We start from the raw sequence: 22,961 nt of genomic DNA, 5'->3' as shown, positions 1-22,961 counted from the left end.
TGGGCCCTGGCCCCCCTTCCCCAATCTGTTGGAGGCGCTAATGAGCAGTGAAATGGTCAAAGGGCAGACAGCAGGGGGGAAAGATGGAAAACAAAGCTAAGGAGAAAGAACAGGAGGCTGGTTCATCTACAGCCTCAGTAATCAGTCCCTGGATAATAGAACTGCTTGTAATCCATCAAGATTTTTCTGTTTTACAATCCTAAAGGCTTGACAGACATGAGGTAAGGACAGAATATTCAGCCAGGTACTTAAATCTAAAGAAAAACTATGGGTCAACCAACAAAGGAATCTGCCCAAGTGTATACTCAGTTCACCTAAACAGAGGCCCTTCTGCTCTGTGAGGATTATTTTAATTAAATCTCAAGAGTAAGAATATGTCCAAAATGGTGATGTATGTGTGTCAAATATTGAGGTTAGAATACAGAACTTTATTATTTTCTTTATGTAGAATAAAGAACCTTCATTTTAAAAAGGTATAATGTTCTGACTCTCTCCTTAAAAATGGAACAGAGAAATTCTCTTAAAATCTTGACGATTGCCAATGTATTAGAAATATTTACTGTCCTTCGTTTTAAAAAGGTATAATGTTCTGACTCTCTCCTTAAAAATGGAACAGAGAAATTCTCTTAAAATCTTGACGATTGCCAATGTATTAGAAATATTTACTGTCCTCTATAAATAGTCAATCGGAGGGAGCACACCTGGTGATGCTCAGGTCTTATTCCTGGCATTGCATCAGGAATTACTCTTGTCACTGCTCAATGGCCCATATGTAGTTCTGAGAATTGAATTCAGATCAGCTGCATGTAAGGCAAATGCTTTACTATCTCTTACCAAAAACAGAGTTAGTAGTTAGGTAAAAGCAGGTCAATATGTATATGATAGTATAGATACAGTCTTAAATACATTTTACTGTCATATAAAATGGTCACTGAATTCCATTAAACCTATCATCTAATTAGAGTGAAATTGAGACAACTGCTTTGGCTAGGATTCTATTGGTCTGATTATTTTGTGGAGAAAAGCAGGGCCTGTATCTGAATTAACTTCTGTCTATAATTTTCCACTGAACCACAAGTGGGGGCAAAACATGTTCTTTCTTGATTACAGTTTAATAAGACCACACAGCGGTTGTGGTACTGTCCAATACCACATGAGAGCAAACCCTAAGATCAATGTGTTTATAATCCTGACACTCAGGATCTGAGTGAAGAAACCATGCCAAACTGAAAGATCAAGCAGAGCAGGTTATGAATCCCTCTTTTAAAATTTAATAGGTAATTAATAGATCATTTTATTACTCAAAAATGATAGTAAATTTGAATCAAATGTTAATGGGTAAATCCTTTATTTGTCTACGGAAAATAATTGATCAATGCTTTCACATTTGATTTTGTAATTTATAATCTTTATTTTAGTGAATTTAGCAATGAGGTATTAAAAATAAAATAAGCTTAAGTCACTGATCTCCACAGAGTTCTTTTTGGCCTTAGAAAGTAGTTCATTTCATCATAAAATACTGCAGAGGAAAAGATAGTTATAGAAAACATTACTTACCCATTTTGAACACATTTTATTCATCAAAAATGTATGTTTTAATTACAGACCACATATCCAAAACCCATGTGTTTTAGAGAGAATATCGCCTGTTTTTTACGGCATGTTATTGTAAGTTTCCAAGAAAAAAATGATTTTTGCCTTCACACACTCCATTAGCAGATAGTTTTTGATGCTATATCAAAGTCGTTTCTTTCTCTCTGCCTCCAGTAAAAAGTTACAATTATCTGCAATATGCATTATTGGCTATTCTTTTCTAAACATCAAAATTATATTTCAGTTTAAACAAAGTGTAAATTTACAAAATGGCTTAAAAGTTAAAAAATTAACAAACATCTGGAGGGTAAAAATGGAAATGAAAACCTAATGTTTTAACTTCAAAATTAAATTTCCAGTTTTCTCTACACAATAAAGCTTAGAATCTTTAGAAGGAATCCAAAGAGGTTCCATCAGTCAAGTTGTGGTAGATTTTATTCTGATCTGGTTCCCCCATCTGAATTTCAAATGGTCATTTCAGTTTCTAGATTAATACAAACTCGAAAAATTAAAAGCTCTGTTGTCTATCTAGAATCCTCATTCTTGATTAATAAATGGGTTTACAGAACTTTCATAGGCTTACAAGGTCTTTAATGAAGAAAGAAAATTGATCCCTCAAAAAAGATGGAGTGAAAATTTGTATTTTTAACTCTATATGGTATATTTCCCCATTATCAACTGAAGAGAATCAGCAACCCAGGAAAACAGCTGGGGTTTGTTAGAAATTTTCTGGTGACCAATTGAAGTTAAGCTTGAGCATCTGGGTTCTGAGTCAATTTCTATATAAATCTCTGTATCTCTAGTAATTTTTTCTTTAAAAACCATCAATTAATAAGGGGAAGAATTTCCCTTCTGTTGCTAATTTCCTTTCCTGTAAAAATTAGTCTGAAAACAAAATACCTAAAAACATCCCTGGTTCACATGGATTTATTTTTATGATCTGGCCCTTGCTTCTTTCCCTCCAGAAGCATTGGCTGCGTCACTAATGGAGCATTTCATAGTGAGGTTATTATCTTCATAACCTCTTCACTGTGTTTGTGAGCTTTGGCTCCATGTTCTAAAACTAGTCCCAAATATTTTTCATCACTAAACCAGTAATCTGGTAAGTTCCTTTCTTTTGTTTTGGTTTTGTCTTTGTTTTTGAAACATACCCAGAAAGTTTAGGGATTACTCCTGGCTCTGCACTCAGAAATGACTCCTGGTGGTGTTAGGGGGACTATATGGGATGTTAGGAATTGAACCCGAACGGGCTGCGTACAAGGCAAGTGCCCTACCTGCTCTACTACTTCTCCAGCCCCATAAGTTTCTTTCATAGGCAAAAACTGAGAAAGACAAATATTTAGTTCCTGGTTTCTAGTTGACAGGAAGAATGAAATTCTTCAATGTTTCTGAAAAAAGCAGATCTTTGTACATACTACGGCAAAGAACAGAAATCCCACCTATCAAATTGATAAACACAGGGCACCAAATCTCTCCAATTAGAAGTTTATAAATTCTAAGGAAAAAATACCTCAATATCCTGCATAAATATATTAAAGACATATATTCATAATAAATACTAATACATAATATATTACTAATATCCTGAATAAATATATTAAAGACATATTCATAACACTAAAGTTGATTGGCTTGACATCTGTCTATTCTTCATGTGTAACTATTGATAGTTAAGTAATTAGAGTTTAAGTATTGGCTGCATATATGGGAATATATATATAGTGGAATCCATTATAATTTCTAACATTTATTGAACATTTATTGAGCTTTTATTTAGTTATTTGAATATACTATCATTTAATCCTCACAATTCTGTGTCAAAAAGTAATAGTTTTGCCACTTTTTTAAAGATGAGAAAAACTGGGGCTGGAGTAATGGCCAGCTGTAGGGCATTTGCCTTGCACGCGGCTGACCCAGGATGGACCACGGTTTGATCCCCCAACATCCCATATGATCCCCCAACCCAGCAGCGATTTCTGAACACATAGCTAGGAGTAACCCCTGAGCATCAACAGTTGTGCCACCCCCAAAATAAAGATGAGAAAAACTGGACTTTGAAATGGTTAAAGAACTTGCTCAGGATGCCACAGTGATGCCACAAGTGATGTTCTGAATTTGAAACCAGAACATCTACAATATACAATCCTGAATTCCTACCTGGAAGATCAGAAGAACATATTGATCCCACATCTCTTCTTCCTTAAGCTCTTTACCCAGAAGTCCTTCCTACTAACTTTCAGCCAACCAAGCTAAAGAGGTAAAATATGTGAGCCCCAAGTATGCTGCCATGGTGCCTGAGTGAGGTGGTCTGGGGCTGCATCCAGCACAGAGGGATGCTCAGAGGAAGAGCTGGGCACCTTATCCCTTGTACTCTATCTATGGCCCCAAAAGCAAATGTCTTATAGTAAAAGTACCTTCTTTTTTTTTTTTTTTTTTTTTTTTTTTTTATTTGGTTTTTGGGCCACACCCAGCGATGCTCAGGGGTTACTCCTGGCTGTCTGCTCAGAAATAGCTCCTGGCAGGCACGGGGGACCATATGGGACACCGGGATTCGAACCAACCACCTTTGGTCCTGAATCGGCTGCTTGCACGGCAAACACCGCTGTGCTATCTCTCCGGGCCCGTAAAAGTACCTTCAAGCAAAAAAATGAAGAGGAAAATAAAGGGGGAGCAATTTGGCTTTAGACCATGTATGCCTAGTAAATTTAGTCAGCTCAAAAATATATCTCCTGTAGACTAAAGAGAGGAGAACTGGAAGGTCCAGCTCATGTCCTGAAGCTCACCACAGAGAGTGATGAGTACAGTTAAAGAATAATAAAAAATATGTATGTATATGTATGTATGTATATATATATATATATATATCCTGAGCCATAGTGGTGGCGCAGGTGGTAGAGCATTTGCCTTGCACACGCTAACCTAGGACAGACCACGGTTCGATCCCCTGGCATCTCATATGATCCCCCAAGCCAGGGGCGATTTCTGAGTGCATTGTCAGGAGTGACCCCTAAGCATCACCGGGTGTGGCCCAAAAATACAAACATAGCAAAAAAAATCAAAAAATGATATTGATGAAGAATTGAACTTATTATAAAGTATAAGACCATTTCATATGGGAAAATGCAATGATTTAATTATTACAAGCTTTCTAGCAAAAATGCCATAGAACTGAATGCATGTTCTACCTGATAGATCTATATACACAAGCAAAAAGAAAGCAAAGTCTAGACAAATATGCAATCTCTTTTTATTTCCTCTTCTAAGCAGAGCTATTCTTAATTGGAACCGAGTCATAGACATGTAACAATTCACTGCAAAATATTTTCCATTGTCACAGTCAGTACCAATGAAAAGTGAGGAGAATCAATGAGAATATCTCAGTTATTCTCAGAAAAGCAAACATTTCAGTGGTATACTGAGCTCACTGTGAAGGTTCAATGCTTGAAATCTAGAACCTCTCATGAGACCCTGGAGAAAAATATACATAGCTTCTTTATTCCAGAAATAACCTGTGTTCATGTACAGAAGATAAACACATAAAAGTGTTTTAAATACATGTTAGCATATGTATGTGCATGTGGCTCATATGTTAGACACATAACAGAATGCTACTTAGTCACAAAAAAAGGGAAGTAAATGCTATCATTTGCAACAACATGGATAAACTCTGAGGGCATGATGAAAATAAGTAATATAAAGAAAGACCCTAATTTACAAGCATATCACTTAAATATGGAGTTTTCAAAAGCTAAAAATCTGAGAAACTGACATTTTAATGGTGGTTTCCTGGAGTCAGAAGGGGTGGAAAGCAGGAAGATGTTGGTCAAAGAGTACAAATCTGCAGTTATGCATAAGTTCTGGCGATCTAATGTAGAGCATACTGGGTATAGTTTAAATATCTTATTATGTTGTACTTGTAGGTTGTTAAGATCTTAAACATCCTTACCACAAAAAAGTAAAGTGAAAAAAGAAAAAGATGGTAATTATGTGAGGTAAAGCTAGTATTTACTAGTACTACTGTGGTAATGTTTCTGCAAAGTATATGAAGTCAAATCAACATGCTGTGTTCCTTAAAATTCATGTAATAGGTCAATAGTATTTCAGTCAAACTGAGATAAGGGCATAACAAGAAAGGCCATGCCTGATGGAAATTGTATTGGTTACTTTAATTTAGTGTATAGCTTTCATGTCATTTATCCACATTCACTCCATCCAAACTGCTCCTTAATCTTCTGTTATGTACCCATCATAATGTTTGTACAGGCCTTTCTTGATTATTTCAGTGGTACCGGTTCTCTTCTATAAGTCTCAATGCTTAGAAATTGTTAGACCTCAATTCAGAGAGACAGTACATGGTAAGGTGCTTGTTTATCTTGCACAAGATTGACCCTGGTTTAATCCCCAGCAGCATATATGGTCTCTGGAATATTACGAGAAGAGAACCCCTAAGCACAGAGCCAGGAGTATCCTGAGCATCATTGCATATGACTCCAAAATGCCATAGAATGAATATGGGTGTCTCCGATACTCTAAGACTACTCCCAAAAGAGAATCAGACTCATGAGTGGTAATTCTTCTAGATTCTACACCTCAAACTCTAGAGTCATACCTCGGTGAAATCCAAGACACACTGAAGCACAGATCACTTTCTAACGTACCCAATTCATAGTCCTGAATGGAAGAATCCATAAGCATTATTAAAAAGCTTGCATTGCTTTGTCTAATTTTACTGTTTGTCAAAGTTGATCATGTAGCAATAGATAATTAGAACCACAAGCAGAGATTCTGGAACCCATATCTGGAAAAGATAATTCTTGGTGTCATATTTCAAAGACTTTAAAATTGTGAAAAAAGAAGAGGAATGTTTTTATTTGAGGGTGGGACAAACCTGGTGGTGCTTCAGATGTGTATGTGGTACTAGAGATCTAAGCCAAGTTTACAGTTAGAGCACCTTAACCCCTATACTATCTTTCCAGCCCCCACCCCCAAATACTTTATTGGAAAACATTGAAAGAATTAGAGCTATTAAAACTACTAGGAAAAAATAAACAAAGATGATGTGCTCACTGTTTTCAAATATTTGAAGGGCTATCACAAGCAAAAGTGAAAACAATTATTTTTCCTAATAAATAGAGAGAAAGGTACCAGGGGTCATATGAAAGTATTTCCTAATGTTCAGAGCTTTCCAGAACAGGAGAGGCAGGCTTAAAATTAATATTCAAGTTAATTCAACAGTATAGATATGTGTCTAAATTTCTTCTGACCCTGACCCTCCTTTCTGTGTCCCTCACCTACCACCCCCACCCCATCCTACTGACTAGTCCTAGTTTCATGCTGTGCCCCACCCCATTTACATGATCTTCACCTGTGGCCCTTGGAACGTCCTGGGGACCCACAGAGGGTCATCGGGTCCCCAACTGAGATATGTGGTCTAAATAAATCATCACCAACTTGTTAGAAATCATTCTTTTATTGACCAGAGATTGAATGAAACACTATTACTTCAACACTCTATAATACCAAGATGTTGTTAAGCTAAAGAACATCCCCATTTCTTTGTGCTAAGTAATTTAATTCCAACGTATATTGAAGGGGGTGTGGTGGGGTGGCAAAATGAATGAATTAAATGCAAGAGAACACCAAAGTATAAATAGAAAGTGATGTAGAATTCTAGAACAGAAAGGGCAAACTTCCTTTGGGAAGGAAAATATAACAGCGTTGCAACAAAGATATTTTTTTCTATTTTTTTAATGGAGCATGAAGAAACACCAGGAAGAGAAATAGATAGCCAAAGATTCTATATGGACAATTATAGGCTGATAATCTTTGATGAAAATTTTTTATTAATTTTTAAGAATTTTCTTCTCTGGCAGTATAAAAGACAGACCAGAAGAAAATGGGTACTAGGTTCAGTGGTAATATTAACAAAATTGCTCAGTAATCAAACCTCAAAGAGATATAAGATCTGTGTTCCTATGGGGTCAAGTACACTTACAAGAAGCCCGTTTGACTAGTAAGGGAAGAAAAACAAAATCCAAATAGGAAAACCTGGTTTTTCAAAGTCAACTTGGAAATAAAACAAACACAAACCATCTAAGAAAGAGGAAGTTAAGAAGGGGGAAAGGAATGAAGGGAAGAAGGAAGGAAGAAGGGAAGGGAAGGAAAGGGAAGGGAAGGGAAGGGAAGGGAAGGGAAGGAAAAAGGAAAGGAATGGAGGAAAGAAAGGAAAAAGGAAAGGAATGGAGGAAGGAAGGAAGGAAGGAAGGAAGGAAGGAAGGAAGGAAGGAAGGAAGGAAGGAAGGAAGGAAGGAAGGAAGGAAGGAAGGAAGGAAGGAAGGAAGGAAGGGTGGGCAGAGGGAGGAAAGGAGGGAAGGAAGGGACAAAAGGAAGGAAGAAAGGATTGAAAGGGAAATTGTTTAAAAATTATCTCATACATTTCATCAAAATTTTATCACTATTTGTAATCAATTTCCAAGGTTTTATAATACCCTTTAACCTTAGTTACCCAATCCACTGAACAAGTCATCTCATTGTTACTCTGTAGAAAGGGAGAATGGAGATCCTTTTCATGTTGATAAGAGAAAGAAAAAGGGGTCACTCAGAAGGGAAAAAGTTCTAAGTCAGAAAGTCCTGGAACCCCATGGTAAGGAATGGTGATACAGTATTGCTTACCTTAACCCTTTCAAGGATTCGCTAAACCAGAAATTCATGTCATTGACACAATAAAAACGATTTCATTTGAAAAACAAATAAGAGAAATCACTCTCTTTTACTGCTTACCCATTTCCTAGGTCTGCCTCTTGGCCGTTTTTCTCCAGTGGCTTCTGCTTTCTGCCAAATTAAAAAGGAAATCATGTCACTTCTATCCCACCTTATTTATTTATAAGTATCGCACCAAAGGACAGTTTTTAAAAGGGATATTTTTGGCTTGCAGATGTCTATTGAAATTATCTTCATGATATCTTTCTCCTTTGAATTTAATTTCCATTTTTTACTAGATTCTCAGCTCCATTTTTCACTGTGTGATGTAAAATGATCCTAAACACTGCTCCAGAGTGGTCTCCACTGAAATGCATGAAAATGCTTTTAAGTGATAAATCTGCTTTTATATGTGTGCACTATAAAATTTATTACTACATCCATTATTACATAAATAACTATTTTTTGAAAATTAATGTTTCTTAAAACATGGTTTCTTTTTTTTTTTTGTTTTTGTTTTTGTTTTTGTTTTTGTTTTTTTGTTTTTGGGCCACACCCGTTTGACGCTCAGGGGTTACTCCTGGCTATGTGCTCAGAAATCGCCCCTGGCTTGGGGGGACCATATGGGACGCCGGGGGATCGAACCACGGTCCGTTCCTTGGCTAGCGCTTGTAAGGCAGACACCTTACCTCTAGCGCCACCTTCCCGGCCCAAAACATGGTTTCTTAAAGTGTTTCCATGTGCAATCCCTTTATGTCTAGGAAATGTTTATGCAACCTTAAGTCTATAGCTATATAAAATAAAACAGGATACAACAAATCAGACAGTTGCAAATAACCAATATCATATTTAAAACAAATCTGTAAAAAGCTACATGACTGCCATAGATATCACAACCTATCGTTTGAGGAACTCAAGTCTTTTTATTTGCTTGTTTTTAGTTTGGGATCATTCTCAACAGTGCTCAGGGCTTACATGTGGCTCTGCGCTAAGTAATCACTCCTAAGTGGACTTTGAGAAACATAAAGAGTGCCAGGGATTCGAACCTGGGTTAGCATATGCAAGGCAAATACCCTCCCCACTGTTCTATCTCTCTGCTTTAATCTGCAGTCTTTAATAATGAAGACTTTCCCGTGCTGCAGTTAAAGTTACGCATCATTTTACAAATTTAAAAGCACATCTACCTACATTGTTATTCAAAAGCAAATCTCATTCTAAGAATACATGAGGGTGTTGGCCCAAAGAGATAATAGAGTGGGGAGCTTGTCTTACCCAGGCCGATTTCAATCCCTTGCACCATAAAAGGTTCCCCAAGCCCAGCAGAAATGATCTCTGAACACAGAGACAGGATTGAGCCCTGAACATCACTGGGTGTGGCCCAATGTCCCCCACTTTCCGTAAAATACATAAGGATTCAAAATCAATCAAACAAGCATTTGCAGATGTAGTTAAGTTCCTATTTCTTGCCAAAAACAATTTCCTGTAAATAAATTCACTAAAGGTGTAGACAAGACTAAAAGTTGGCAGGAATCATCAATGTTTATCTCTGAGAAGGAAAGTAGGAACTGAAATAATAATAAAAATGTACATTATTAACACTAATTTCACACTCATCAGTTTTTACGTGTATATATTTCTTTTTTTTTTTTTTTTTGGTTTGTTTTTGTTTTTGTTTTTGGGCCACACCCGGTGACGCTCAGGGGTTACTCCTGGCTATGCGCTCAGAAGTCGCTCCTGGCTTGGGGGACCATATGGGAAACCGGGGGATCGAACCGCAGTCCATCCAAGGCTAGCGCAGGCAAGGCAGGCACCTTACCTTTAGCGCCACCGCCCGGCCCCGTGTATATATTTTTTATATGAAGAATTTGATTGAATGCTTTAGTTTGAAGATTTTCCTGTTACATATTTATTTTCTTTTTGAATCAAATTTTAACATAATCTATAAAGTAATTCTTTGAATTTATCATCTCCTGTTCCAAACCCCAAAATACCAACACATCCATTGCATAGCCCCTCAAAACATGTATGTCCACATTTTTTCAGGATAAAAAATATTTAGCATATTCTTCCACTAAAAGACTTTCTTTGGTTATCTAATATAAAAATAGAGGCAAACTGATCCAAAATAAATTGCTTTCTATTAGTGCACTTTGTTGTTTGTTACCTGAGCTCTTACTACAAAGATATTAAAGCTACTTTGCAACTGTGTTTTCTCTATTTAATGTCTGATAGAAATATATGCCTAATAGAAACAGATGGAGGCGACATAGAGATGGATAAAGAAATGAGAGCAAGAGTCAAAAAAAAAAACCCACAAGATTTGGAAGTAGAGAGATAGTATATCAGGGTAGGGCTTTTCCCTTGCATGAAGCTGGTCCTGGCTCAAACCCCAGCATCCCATATGGTTTCCCGAGCTCGCCAACAATGACCCCTAAACTCCAAACCAGGAGTAAATCCTGAGCACTGTTGGGAGTAGTCCCAAAACAATGAAGTGGCAAGATATTTTTTACCAAACATCTCCCTAATCTTTCATTGTTATCTAATAAATTCCATGAAATAACCCAATTAGAATATCTAAGCATTTAAAATATCCCAGCTACTGAGCTTAGTTCTGCAGTATGAGTTATTTTAATCAATACAACAGCCTTTTTCATTAGGCAGTAATAAATATCATTGTATATTTAAAAAACAGATATAGGTATTTTTATATCTATTCTTTTAGAATAGCAGGTTACGTTTTACATAATTGAAGTAAACAGCTCAAAGCCATACCTAATGGTGGCAAATGGCAGCATGGGGATTTGGGCTCTAAGAATTGAGCTCCTACTTTCCTAACAATGTTAACTTTCCTTAGTTTGTTTACTTTTGTCACTATAAGGTTAGTGAATAAAAAATGTCACTGATTTAATTTTCCAGAAAAAAGGGCAAACTGTTGGCCTGTGGCTCTCTCCAATTATCAACAGACTTGGGCACTCTACATCATTTTGACCTCCAAATGGCTTCACAAGATTCATTTGTGATATTACCCTCAGTTCCAAGGGCAGATATTAAGTGAAAAGCAGAAGTACCCTCTCCCCCTTAGAGGTGTCTCAGAAGGGATGGATATATATATATATTTATATATATATATATATATATATATATATATATTTTTATATATATATATATATATATATATATATATATATATATATATATATCCTGAATGGAACACAGACCTTACCTGGGAAAGCTTAAGTTCAAAGATTAGAGTTCAAAATTTAGATTATGCTCTTTTGTTTATTTCTTGTTTGGGGGGCCATACCTGGCAGTGCTCAGAGATAACTCATGACTGTGCTCAGAGATCACTTCTGGTGGTGCTTGGAGGAACATATGGGCTGCCAAAGATCAAAACCAGACTGGCCATGTGCAAGGCATAAGCTCATCCACTGTACTATAGCTCTGGCTCCTGGCTCTGCTATTTTAGCTGACAAGGAACTGCACTCTGAAAGCCTTCCTTTGATTTCATGGTTGAGAAGATGGATCTCCTTTTTGTGAGGGAAGGTCATGCCTATCTATCATAAAGGAGTTGGTCCCTAGAGTTTGCTCTCTCTGGACTTTTAAAGGAAGCCCTTCAGGATTGTCCATTCTCCTAGAAAGTTTTTTTTTTTTTTTTTTTTAATCAGTGTCAGATCCTTTTGCCATTTCACTTTTAGACTAAAGCTTTTATTTGTTTTTGTTTTGGGGTCACACCTGATGATACTCAGAGCATACTCCAGGCTCTGCACTCAGATCACTCTCATCAAGGCTCAAAGACCACAGGCTTTGCCAAGGATCATACCCAGGTAACTGTGCAAGGCAAGTGCCTGGCTGCTATACTATTATTACTCTGTACCCTCAAATGACACTTTTAAGAAGTTTTTTGGCTCGGACATAGTGAGTTAAATGAGTATAAAACTCCCTCATAAAAATGCAGAGTCTGATATGATCTTCAACTTTACAATTGCACAGCTAACTCAGGAGCCAACGGCATCAACATGGAAAATAGGAATCCTTTAGAATGGGCCTGGCAATATTAGATGGGACTGAGACAAGACTGTTGACCTTAAAGGTAAAGGGTGTCACAACACTTTCTTAGGACAGCTGTTAGGTTTCTGGGGCCAAGATGTGATCTGAGTCTTTCAAAAATATGCTGAATAGAGAGTTGTTTTCTAAAAGGGTTTTCACTCACTGCATTTCAAAGCCAAAGAAAGCAAATCTCTCAAAGGGAGAAAGCCCTGCAAATAAGAAGAATTTTAAATAAGCATTTCCTTTACAAAAGCCTATTCAGAAATAAAATTCAAGCCACCAAGAAGGAAAGGGCAAAATATCGCAATTGTCCCTAGAACTTGTTAAAAGCAACCTTGCTCCTGGGTCTTCAGACCAGAATTACATGTAAACTGAGACCCTTTTCTGAGGCTGCATCTAGGAGAAGTCCATTAGTTGTGCTGTGTGTCATCATCATTCTGGAAGGTTTTCATTGTCTTTGAAAGGCATATTATTTAATCATTCTGATCAAACTTCACAAAGGCTGAAAAACAAGTTAGGGTTTTAGTTTGGGAACCAACATAGATCAAGGAGTTTTATAGAATGAAAATCACTACCTTTACCATTGTCCCCCGTAGTAAATGCTCTTCAGAAGAATACTTTTCAGTACAAGACAAAAATATTTCAGGGGTGGGAGGCGACGAGGTGGCACTAGAGGTAAGGTGTCTGCCTTGCAAGTGCTAGCCAAGGAAGGACCGTGGTTGGATCCCTCGGCGTCCCATATGGCCCCCCACAAGCCAGGGGCAATTTCTGAGCACTTAGCCAGGAGTAACCCCTGAGCATCAAAAAGGTGTGGCCCGAAAAACAAAAAAAAAAAACGAACAAAAATTATTTCAGGGGCTTTTGTTTTAAATAAATATGTTAGCATATGAATATTCTGTGCAAGCTTATTTCATTTATTCTTGCCAGACTAGAATTTGTTTTTATGCTACAAACCCATGTGTGATTAAGATATAATTTCATCTCACTGTAATTGATCTGAAAGGGGAAAAATTCTCTATTCTAATAACTAAAACTTCAGACCATATCCAGCAGCACTACTCAAATATTATGTATATTTACAAATATATATATCTTTTATTTCTTCCTTGATTGTCATCTTCCATACTTAATTTTTTAAATTTAGATTCAAAATTATATATTTATGAATGTTTATTTACAAATTTATGAGGTTTGGAAGTAAGAGTAAATGAGAAATGTACTTATTTCTCTCTGTATGTCTCTTGGGGTACTCCTGGCTCTGCCATAAGGGATCACACCAACTGGTGCTCTGGGGACCATATACAGGATTCGAGTGGTTGAACTTAGGTTAACTGATCGCAAGGCAAGCCTTTACCCACTATGCTATCTCTCTGGTCGCTACTTCTTTTTCTAAGTTCTGGAACTTCAAGTTCTTAAAAATATTATTAAAAATATTAAGAAAGCCAAATTTTAGGAACCAAGGACATCTGCTTGAATGGAAAGGACGAAGTATGTACTGCTTATGCACCAGCCCTTCTGCACTGGATGGCTTCAAGAACTGCCATGTAGAGAACCTTAGTGGTCTCTGAGCACTGTCTAATCAGCACCTACTAAACATTTCCAAAGCCCAGTCCTGGTGAGATTTTTTCCTGGAAGTGGCTCCAGAACCCAAAGCATAACCGGCAAGAATCAGGTTGAAGCATGTTCACGACATATAAAAAGTATGGGGTTTAGTCACCACATGACATCCAGAACTCTGCTGCATATGGAGACCAAAAACCACAAGGACCAGCAAACCCTCCTCAAAGTCTAGTCATCTAGCTGAACTTGGAAGTAATACTTTGTGAATGTTAAAAATGTCCAAAGGCAGAGCAACATGGCTTGTTTGGGGAGTGAAAGTCTGTGACTACTGGTTGTAGTACTTTTCCTTGACTTCCAACCTGCATTTCCTTTACAGGAAATAACAAAACCTACTTTGTAGTAAACATTTTATAAAATATTGGGCAGTACATAACCATACAAAGAGATGAAATTTTGAAGTTAGATAGAAATGTAAATGCATATGTCATCATTTACCAGAGTTGAACATTGGACATATCACAGTTCATATCTCTGAATCAGTTTTCTCATATATCATAAGATTGAGTCCCACATAGATGATTAAAGTATGCAAAGTGGTTCTTTTTGATTATCTGGGCCACATTCAGTGGTATTCAGGTGACACCACTGTGCATGTCTCTGACTTCTGACTGTCCTCAGAGGACCATATGTGGTGCTACGAATGGAACCAGGATGGTAGCCAATGCAAGGGAAGTACCAGACCTCCAGTCCTATCTTTATGACCCACCACAGTGGTTTCTGAGCATAATTTTTCTTAAATTACTTTCCCTGTTTCACAAATGGGAAGTTCAACTACTTGTCCACCTTCATGAGCAGTGGAACTGAAATCCAATCTGATTTTAAGATCTGGAAGAACTAAGAGCAAACAGAATCCTCCCTAATTTAACTAGACAACGCCTTTCAAATTGACTAGTATTTTAAGGCAATAGCTAAGCTATTGTCAGTGCTCTGCTTATTACTTTTTCTTCTGGTTGGCAGAATAATGTTCATTTATTTATTTCAGTAGATTCCTAACTGAAAGTTAAGACTCTAAGACAGTGCAATTAAGTGTTCTACCCTTAATTGTGTTTCCAGTTATGTGATTCCAAGGCAGCTCGAAAGAAAGTCAACAAGGCAAATGAGGTTTGAGTGATTTACTTGACCTAAAATGTTCTTCAGCTACTTTCAAGAAAGTGTCTACCTACTTTTAAAAAATACACTTCCTTCCAATGCACCTCCTTCCAATGCAATTCTTTAAAAGACTTAACAGCTGTGTTCCATCACCTCAGCAAAAATATCTGTTGTGACTCTGAGATTTAAGATGAATGGATGTCAGTTAAAGGACTGAGGAGCTTCTAATGAAAGAATTTTAAAGAAAGAGAATTAGACTCTGGGTCTTTTCATGAAATAATTCAAAATCTTCTATATTTGGAACTGTATTTGAGACCTAATCAGTGATGGCTCAAAGGCATTGCAGAGAGAATTTGATGCATTAAGGCTTGGTCTTCTTTGGAAAAATAATGTTTTTATCAAAAATAAATGCTTAAGTCAATCACCGTAAAATTTCAAAACTCACAGAAAGCAGGCAACTTTGCTTCATTTTACTTGACTGAATTCCTATGTATATTCAGATAGTGACATGAGAGCCAGTAGAAACTAGTTACCTATTAAAGCCTAGAGGAACTGAACACAATTGTTCTAGTAATATAGAAACCACAGGTTGAGATTATGCGGCAATTTCTAAAATCTTTTTTTTTTTCTTGAATTACCTACTGTCATGCTTTCTTTCCATTATTCTTTTCAGCTAGACTTACATTCTTTTTTGTTGTTGTTCTTGTTGTTTTTGGGTCACACCCAGCAGCACTCAGGGGTTATTCCTGGCTCTGTGCTTAGAAATTGTTCCGGGCAGCCTCAGGGGATCACATGGGATGCCAGGGATCAAACTAGGGTTGGCCCTAGTCGGCCATAGTGCAAGGCAAATGCCCTAGTGCTGTGCTTTCACTCCAGCCCCAAGTTAGACATATATTCTAAAGAAGTTCTCTTTCACCATAGATGCTACAACATAAGTAAAACTTAATATTCCTTTACCCTAAAATAGTGTTTTAAAATGATCAGTATTTGCAGCATTTATAAAAAATCCATATTTCTAGCCAATGAGTACAATTTAGACTTTACAGTATCTAGTTTCTATCAGGCATTCTTTTTTTCTTTTCCCCACCGCCCCTCTATCAGGCATTCTATGTACTGGTAGAAATTCAGTTTTTTATCCTATACATTATTTGAATATACATTCACAGTGACATTTTCATTCTGTACTCTGTCATTTTTAGGTCTGGTCATCACACCTGGTCAAAAGAAGTTCTAGAACAATCATGACTCTCTGGGTTATCTCACACTTGTCATCTCTTTAATATGCAATTTCCTTGTAAAGTTTAATTCGGGTTGGGGTATGGCTCAATTATAGAGCACTTGCCTTGCATGTGGTATGTTGTGGGTTTGTTTCTGAGAAAGGATGAAAGAGGAAGGGAGGAAGGGAGGGAGGGGGAGAGAGAGAGATAATTCAAAAATTTAATTCAACAGAAGGAACTGTTTTTTCCCTAAAGTAACAGTATGAATTGGTCTGAGATTCACAGATGGATTGGACTTGTATTTAAACACTGGAAAATTAGCAATAACTCTTCCAGTAACTTCCCAACATAAATGAGATTAGGAGATTATATATTCTTTCCAAATGTGGAATTTCAAAGTATTTTTATCCCAATCAAACATTAGAGAAAAACAAAACCAAAAGAAAATTAAAAGATGATGTTTACAGTTATTTAGCTAAAAAAGTTTTTTTTAAAGGTTCAGCACACACATATGCAGATAACCTGTTTATTCAAGAAATCATGTAATAATATACCTGATTCAGGGACAAATTTTGAGTACTCTAGTTGGAGTTCTTAGGGATGACCACATAATAGTCATCCATGGGAATACTCAAGGGAATTTGTTATAATGGAATAGAAGCAGACTGAAGAGTAATTATTTTCTCTTCCCAAAGTTCCAGGCATAACAAATTGTGGTTGTAAAACTGCTTGTTTTACATAGCACACAAACCAAGTTTATATTCAACATGGTCTAAAATTCAAGGGGTTGCTAATTTAGTAGTTGTCCACTTGGTCTTGCAAAATTCCTCTTGCTTTGTCAAATTTCACATTGCTAATTTTCCAACAAGCAGCTTTGTTTTCAAATACCCTAAGGCCATTTACTGAATCCAAACACAAACTAAGCAAGTGAAGAAACTCCAGCATCAAGCAATTTAACACACAGCATCAGGATTCCAGTACCTATCAATCTGCTCTAATTTTAGAGGTCTGTCCTATTACATTCTTACCAATTTTGTTATGTATTTTCCATGTTGATGAGCCTCAATTTACAGAAGACTCAATTATTAATCACAGAATACTTTACAGACATCTACTGTTTATTTTACATAGAACAAAAAAACCATAACTTTTCTAAAATAAGTGCTTTTCAAAATCCTAACAATGAATTAGATTTTTAGACTACGTTTGATGAAAAAAATAATTGTTTTGACAATCCTGTTTGCATAGCATAGTAGCAAACTTAACTAATTCATAAGTGAAAATACATTAAATTTACACATACTACAAGCAATTCATTAATGCCATTCATTATTTAGCAAACTACTATTTTCTTCAAATGAGTGTAATTTATCCTGAAGAAATACAACAATCATGCTATGGGAAAATGATTAGAAGGGGAACTTTCATAACAAAATTGGATAAAATTATTGAAAAAGTCCCTGCTCTATAAGTTGTAATGATGTACAAATTATAAATGTATAAATAATATATTATTTATATAATACATATATTTATGTATAAATTATAATTATAAATATGCATAAACATGAAAAATAGAAAAATGAAAAGCCTAATAGGATCATTTGTAAATGCTTATCACCAAAGTAACTAAAGGTAAATTAACACTTTCGGGGAAAAGAGCTAATATTTTGTTATTTTGCAATAAGTGAAAAATGAGGTATAAGTCTCAGCTAGATTTTAATCAATAAAAGTTCTGTCAGTTATAAACTTTTCACAATGAAGAAGTGATGGATCTTTACTCATTCAGAAAAGGATGTACTAAGTGAAAACTGAATGATAATTCATTTTCCTGTTTTAACTTAATTTTCAACATTTTATTTATGAGGAGACAGGCTGTATCCGGGAAGATACTACAATGAACAATTACATCATAGTGTAAATATTTACTGGTGACCTAACAAGATGTTCCTTTGTTATTTTAGTTAAGTAATTAAGTCAGGTAAATCACACATTTGTGGAAAATTAAACAACTGACCTACCTGGCTCAAAGACTCTTGTAATTTGATAAACCAGGTTAAAAAAAAAAAAAACCAAACAGAAGTACTCTTATTAGGAGAATTAAATTATATACTGTCACTTTTAAATGATAGTAATTTCAACTATTTCAGATTATATTGATTAAATGTGTCACAGGTGGGTATGAGAAAGCTCTTATTTATATATACTAAAAACATGCTCCTATACTGTTCAAGACTAATACTCTCTAAAAAATTAATTCTGTATCACTGTTGTATACACTGTATGTATGTATAAACTGAATGGCAGCTTACAACATGAATACTATACCATATGATACTGCCCACAAGCAAAAGAAAGCCACATAAAACACTAAACCCAAAGAGATGAGTATACAGATTTTTCAAACAAATATGTAACTGGGGTGTTCAGACTTACTGGAGTGTTAGATACACATGTATTTCTTAGTTTTGAAGCACTTTTTAACTAATTACAAAACTCTAAGTAAAACACAGGTTCATTACACTAATAACAGTAACTTGATACTCACCTTATTTCTGCATGAGCATTGAATTTAAAACATTTCTTCTTGCTACCTCAAATACAGTTGACAGGATAGAAAAAGAGTTATATTTGATTGGATATTATCCTGCCCCAAATATATATTAAAATTGTCCAAAATATGTTTTACAAAGTTCCACTGTCCCATTGAAAGCTTCTCTGTGTGATCTGTTCTGCTTTTTTTGAGATTAGGTATATTATACTTTAAGCTTACAGTAAAACAAACTGTACACTTTATCATTATGTTGAGAGCTGTAAATTTCATATATTTCTAGTAATTGGATTTACTTCTTTAATTATCATCTATTTAGCAAAGCACTTAACTTTGATAAGATGATTTAGCTTTACAAATAGTCATGGAAAATAATCAAGTAAATTAATCATTGTTACTTTTGAAGAAAACGGCAAATCCTTTACCACCAGGCAAAATCTATAATTATGATGTTTTTAACTATTTCACAAGGGTAGCAATTTATCAGTTCCATGCTCCTCACCTCCTCCCACCCCTCCCACCAAAGCTTTCAGTTTCAAATTATTTGTGTGGTTTAAAAAACACAGTAAATATTTTCTTGAGGAAATTTTATTCTGAGAATCTGCTTAGAAATAGCACATTAACTGTAGTGAATGAGTGTTGGGATCTCCAGTTGGAACGTGCAAGTGTGGGTTTGGAATGGGAAAATCACAGGCAGGTCATAGAAAGTGGTTGAGGAACCTGGGAGGTTTGACATGAGAAATCTTACCTTTTGAGCTGCTTTGGAGGGACTCTTGTTTTTGCTGCCTTTGGGTCTCCCCCTGGGTCGCTTAGGAGAAGGCTCACCAGCTGGCTCCTAATTGTGAGGGGAAAAATGCGATTGTGGCAACAATGTCTGAAATAAGTTGACCCTAACTCTTTAGCTATTTTACTGTATATCCAGCTCATCAGAAATGTTGGAATACATTCAGTTCCCACAAAAATAGATAATGATGGCCCAGAGTTTACCGAAAGGAGAAACAATTATATTTTTTATTCAAAGGATTCAAATAGGGCACTATTTTTACATATGAAAACTAGCTTCCATTTCAACCTTAAAAAAGTACAAGAAAATTTTAATGTATAAAATTTAAAGTAACAAAGTCTGACAAGGTTGCTGTTCTTGAAAGAAAATTTTAATGTCTAAAATCTGCCTAGTGAAGCATTTGACAATTCACAGGACTAGAAAGATTTGATATACATACCACTATCTATCATACTATCGTTTCAAATGAACAGAAACCTGAAGTTGATATCAGAATATTTCCACAACCGTTCAGATTGAAAAGATGGCTTTTAATCATGTCTCTCTTCATTGTAGGTCATTTGTGACTCAGTCAACACATTGAGTGAAATATTGGAGCAATTATCTAATTTCTTCAACTCAAAATAACTCTAATTCCCCCTAAAAATCCAAATAATTATGGTAAATCTGTTGTGGGAGGTTTTGCTTGAATTACCTAGATAATTGCTTCAATTCTCCATTTCCTTTTGGAGAGGCAGGCATAGTCTCCAGTCTAGATTTAAGTATCTTCTGATAAAAATAAAATTCTTTTGAAATCTTTTGGTTTTCCAGAAAATTTTTATGTGAGCTGAAGACAGCCAAAAGGTAAGAGTGTGTGTGTGTGTGTGTGTGTGTGTGTCTGTGTGTGTGTGTCTGTGTGTGTGTGTCTGTGTGAAGTCAGATATGGAAAGAAGTCTGGGGAGAAATTGAAACTATCAATAGATTTAGCAAAACTTTATGGCTTCAAGTGGCTCCGATGCCCAAGTTGTAAATTTACTCAAGTGGTTTTGAGAAGAATGCAAATGATTAATATTCCAGATCCCAAACATTTGTCCCGTGAATCCATTTACATTTCATTCCATGTCGGTTGATTGAACGAGACTAATGAACTTAAATCGCATGAAAGTTCTCAATCCAAATTTGCATCCTTTTGGGGGAATGGGGGGGGGTAGTTTTGCCGCCTGGAAGCTGCTGGGAGCGCCAGTGGGCACATCCGGAACCAACACATCGGAGACACATTTTTTTTTCTTTCTTTGTGACTCTGCCGGGACTCAAAGGTACAGCCTCAAAGTCATTTCTTTCCGGTTATTTTGGGGGGTGGGAGGAGATGGAAAGCAATCCGTGGATTGAGAACTCTGGGTGGCGACTGGGATCCGAGGCGAAGGGGGAGGGAAAGGACTTCCTGGGAGGTGTAAAACAAGATCCCAACGCAGTTCAAAGTGTCGCCCGGGTCGAGCGGGAAAGCTTCGGGGCCACTAGATTGGCTTGTTTCCTTTGATGCTTTCAAAAGGTACAACCCTCTCTGCCTTTTGCTAAAACGCAGCAGGCTGGCAAACACTGTCCTCAAGCCCCCACCTTGCTCTCAGGCAGCTTTGGAACTATAGGTTTATTTATTTTTTGAATCGGCTTATTTGCCTCTAAGGAAATGATTTTAAGACGAAGCAACCCCAGAAGTTTTTAAAGCCCGCGGAAACGGTCTTTAAATGCTGTCACTCGACAAATCCCCCTTAAAACCCTGCTGCCCGCGTAAGTTTGGATATTGCAAAGATTCCCCCCATCCCCTACACCACATACACACACAGAGATATTGCAGGACCCCCCCCCCCCAAATCCCTTACACATACACACATAGATACTGCAGAGAGTCCCTTTCTCCCCAAACACACGCGCGCGCCCTTGGCGCAGAGCTCAACCCTGTGAATGCCTGCTGCACGCTTAATTGGTTGCATCCGCAGACAAAACCCTCAGCTCCGCGGGGTCTGGGAGCCCCTAGATCACATCGCCCCACTCCCGACCCCCAGTTGCTGGTCCAGAAGCGTGTTGCACGCCTGCAGGTTCGGAGCCGCGGTACCTAAGGGCAGAAGAGGGTCAGGGGAGCCTGCAGGGGGGAAACCCAGCTACCGGAGTCCCCTTCTCGGGAACTCCTCTCCACCGCGTGCTGGTCCAAACGACTCAATCCCGTCCCGTGGGAACGCCAGCTCGCGGGGAGCCCCAGCTCCGGGCCATCGCAGTGGCCCCGAGAACATTTCAAGAGCCCCGCGAAAAGCCGGCAGACTTTCTTTCTTTCTTTGGCGGGAGGGCGCGAGGCGAGTGTCGGGGCCACCGAGAATTTGGCGAGGGCGCCAAAGGGGCGGCTGCAGCGCGCCAGGCCCCCCGCCCGCCAGCAGCCCGGCCCGGGTAGGCGGGAGAAAGAGTCTCCGGCCCCCCAAGATTCCAGCCTCTTCGACCCAGACCCGCCAGAGCGCCTGGCTTTCTGCAAACCCCGCTGGAAAAGCTCCCCAAGAATCCAGCCCCGAGCGCTCCGGGCAGCCTCCGGAGGAAACAGCGCGCCACTCGGGCCCGAGCACAATAGCCCTAGTGCCCCCAGGACGCGCTGCCCTGGACCCCCCAACTCCCTTCTTTGCCTGGAGGTGCGCCGGTGCCCAGGACTCAGCAGCGCACGGGCGCGCGGGGGACTCCCGGGGTCCCCTCCCGGGCAGCGGGCAGCGCGCGCGGCGCCGGAGTCCCGCGCTACGGGCTGTGCGCCCTGGCAACGGGCAGCGGGCACCGCGCACCGGGGCGGGCGGGCTTAGGGTCCCTCCCCGGCCCCCCGCATACTGACTTGCGGCAGCTTCCTGGGTCGACCGCGTCCTCTCTTCTGGGGCGTCGGGGTGGCAGGTTGTCCCTGCGCCGAAGTGGACGGCTGCCCGGCGCCTTCCCCGCGTGCGCTCATGTTGCCTCCCGCCGCCGCTGGTCTCGGCCGCCCCCGAATCCGCCCTGGCACCTTTCGGGGACACGGGGGAGAGAGGGCTGCAGGAGGAGGAGGAGGAAGAGGAGGAGGCGGAGGCCAGGCGAGCTGCGGAGGCTCCTGCGACTTAGGCGGCCGCCGCGGCCACCATGCGCCCCAGAAAGAGAGGCGAGGGGAGGAGGTGGAGGAGGAGGAGGAGGAGGAGAGAAGGAGGCGCTCGCTGCGGGTGGCGGCGGCGGGTGGGTGCCGGAGGTGGAGGTGGCGGGGACGGGAGGAAGAGAAGGCGAGTCCAAAGAAGAGGGGGGGGGGGGAAACGAAGGTGGCAAGTTTGGAGATGCGCCCCGGTGGCTTGGAGGCGATGGTTAAGGGGTGCGCGCCCCGGGAGAGAACTTGGGA

The 22,961-nt window shown here is 38.6% G+C and overlaps 1 protein-coding gene across 1 annotated transcript in view; it reads right to left on the bottom strand.

Annotated features, from left to right (window-relative positions):
• Positions 1–22,550, bottom strand: part of HMGA2 (high mobility group AT-hook 2) — a 28,250-nt gene extending 5,700 nt beyond the window's left edge. Inside the window, exons 1-3 of the mRNA XM_049783021.1 lie at positions 22,440–22,550; positions 19,565–19,651; positions 8,374–8,424 (exon numbers count right to left, since the gene is read on the bottom strand). Of these exons, the coding sequence (XP_049638978.1) occupies positions 8,374–8,424; positions 19,565–19,651; positions 22,440–22,550 (249 nt within the window). The remainder of the gene's footprint in view (positions 1–8,373; positions 8,425–19,564; positions 19,652–22,439) is intronic.
• Between the last annotated feature and the right edge of the window lie 411 nt (positions 22,551–22,961).

This window comes from Suncus etruscus, chromosome 11, assembly GCF_024139225.1.
Source record: "Suncus etruscus isolate mSunEtr1 chromosome 11, mSunEtr1.pri.cur, whole genome shotgun sequence".
In the NCBI taxonomy this organism is placed as follows: domain Eukaryota; kingdom Metazoa; phylum Chordata; class Mammalia; order Eulipotyphla; family Soricidae; genus Suncus; species Suncus etruscus.
This window is presented reverse-complemented; position numbering and strand designations above follow the sequence as displayed.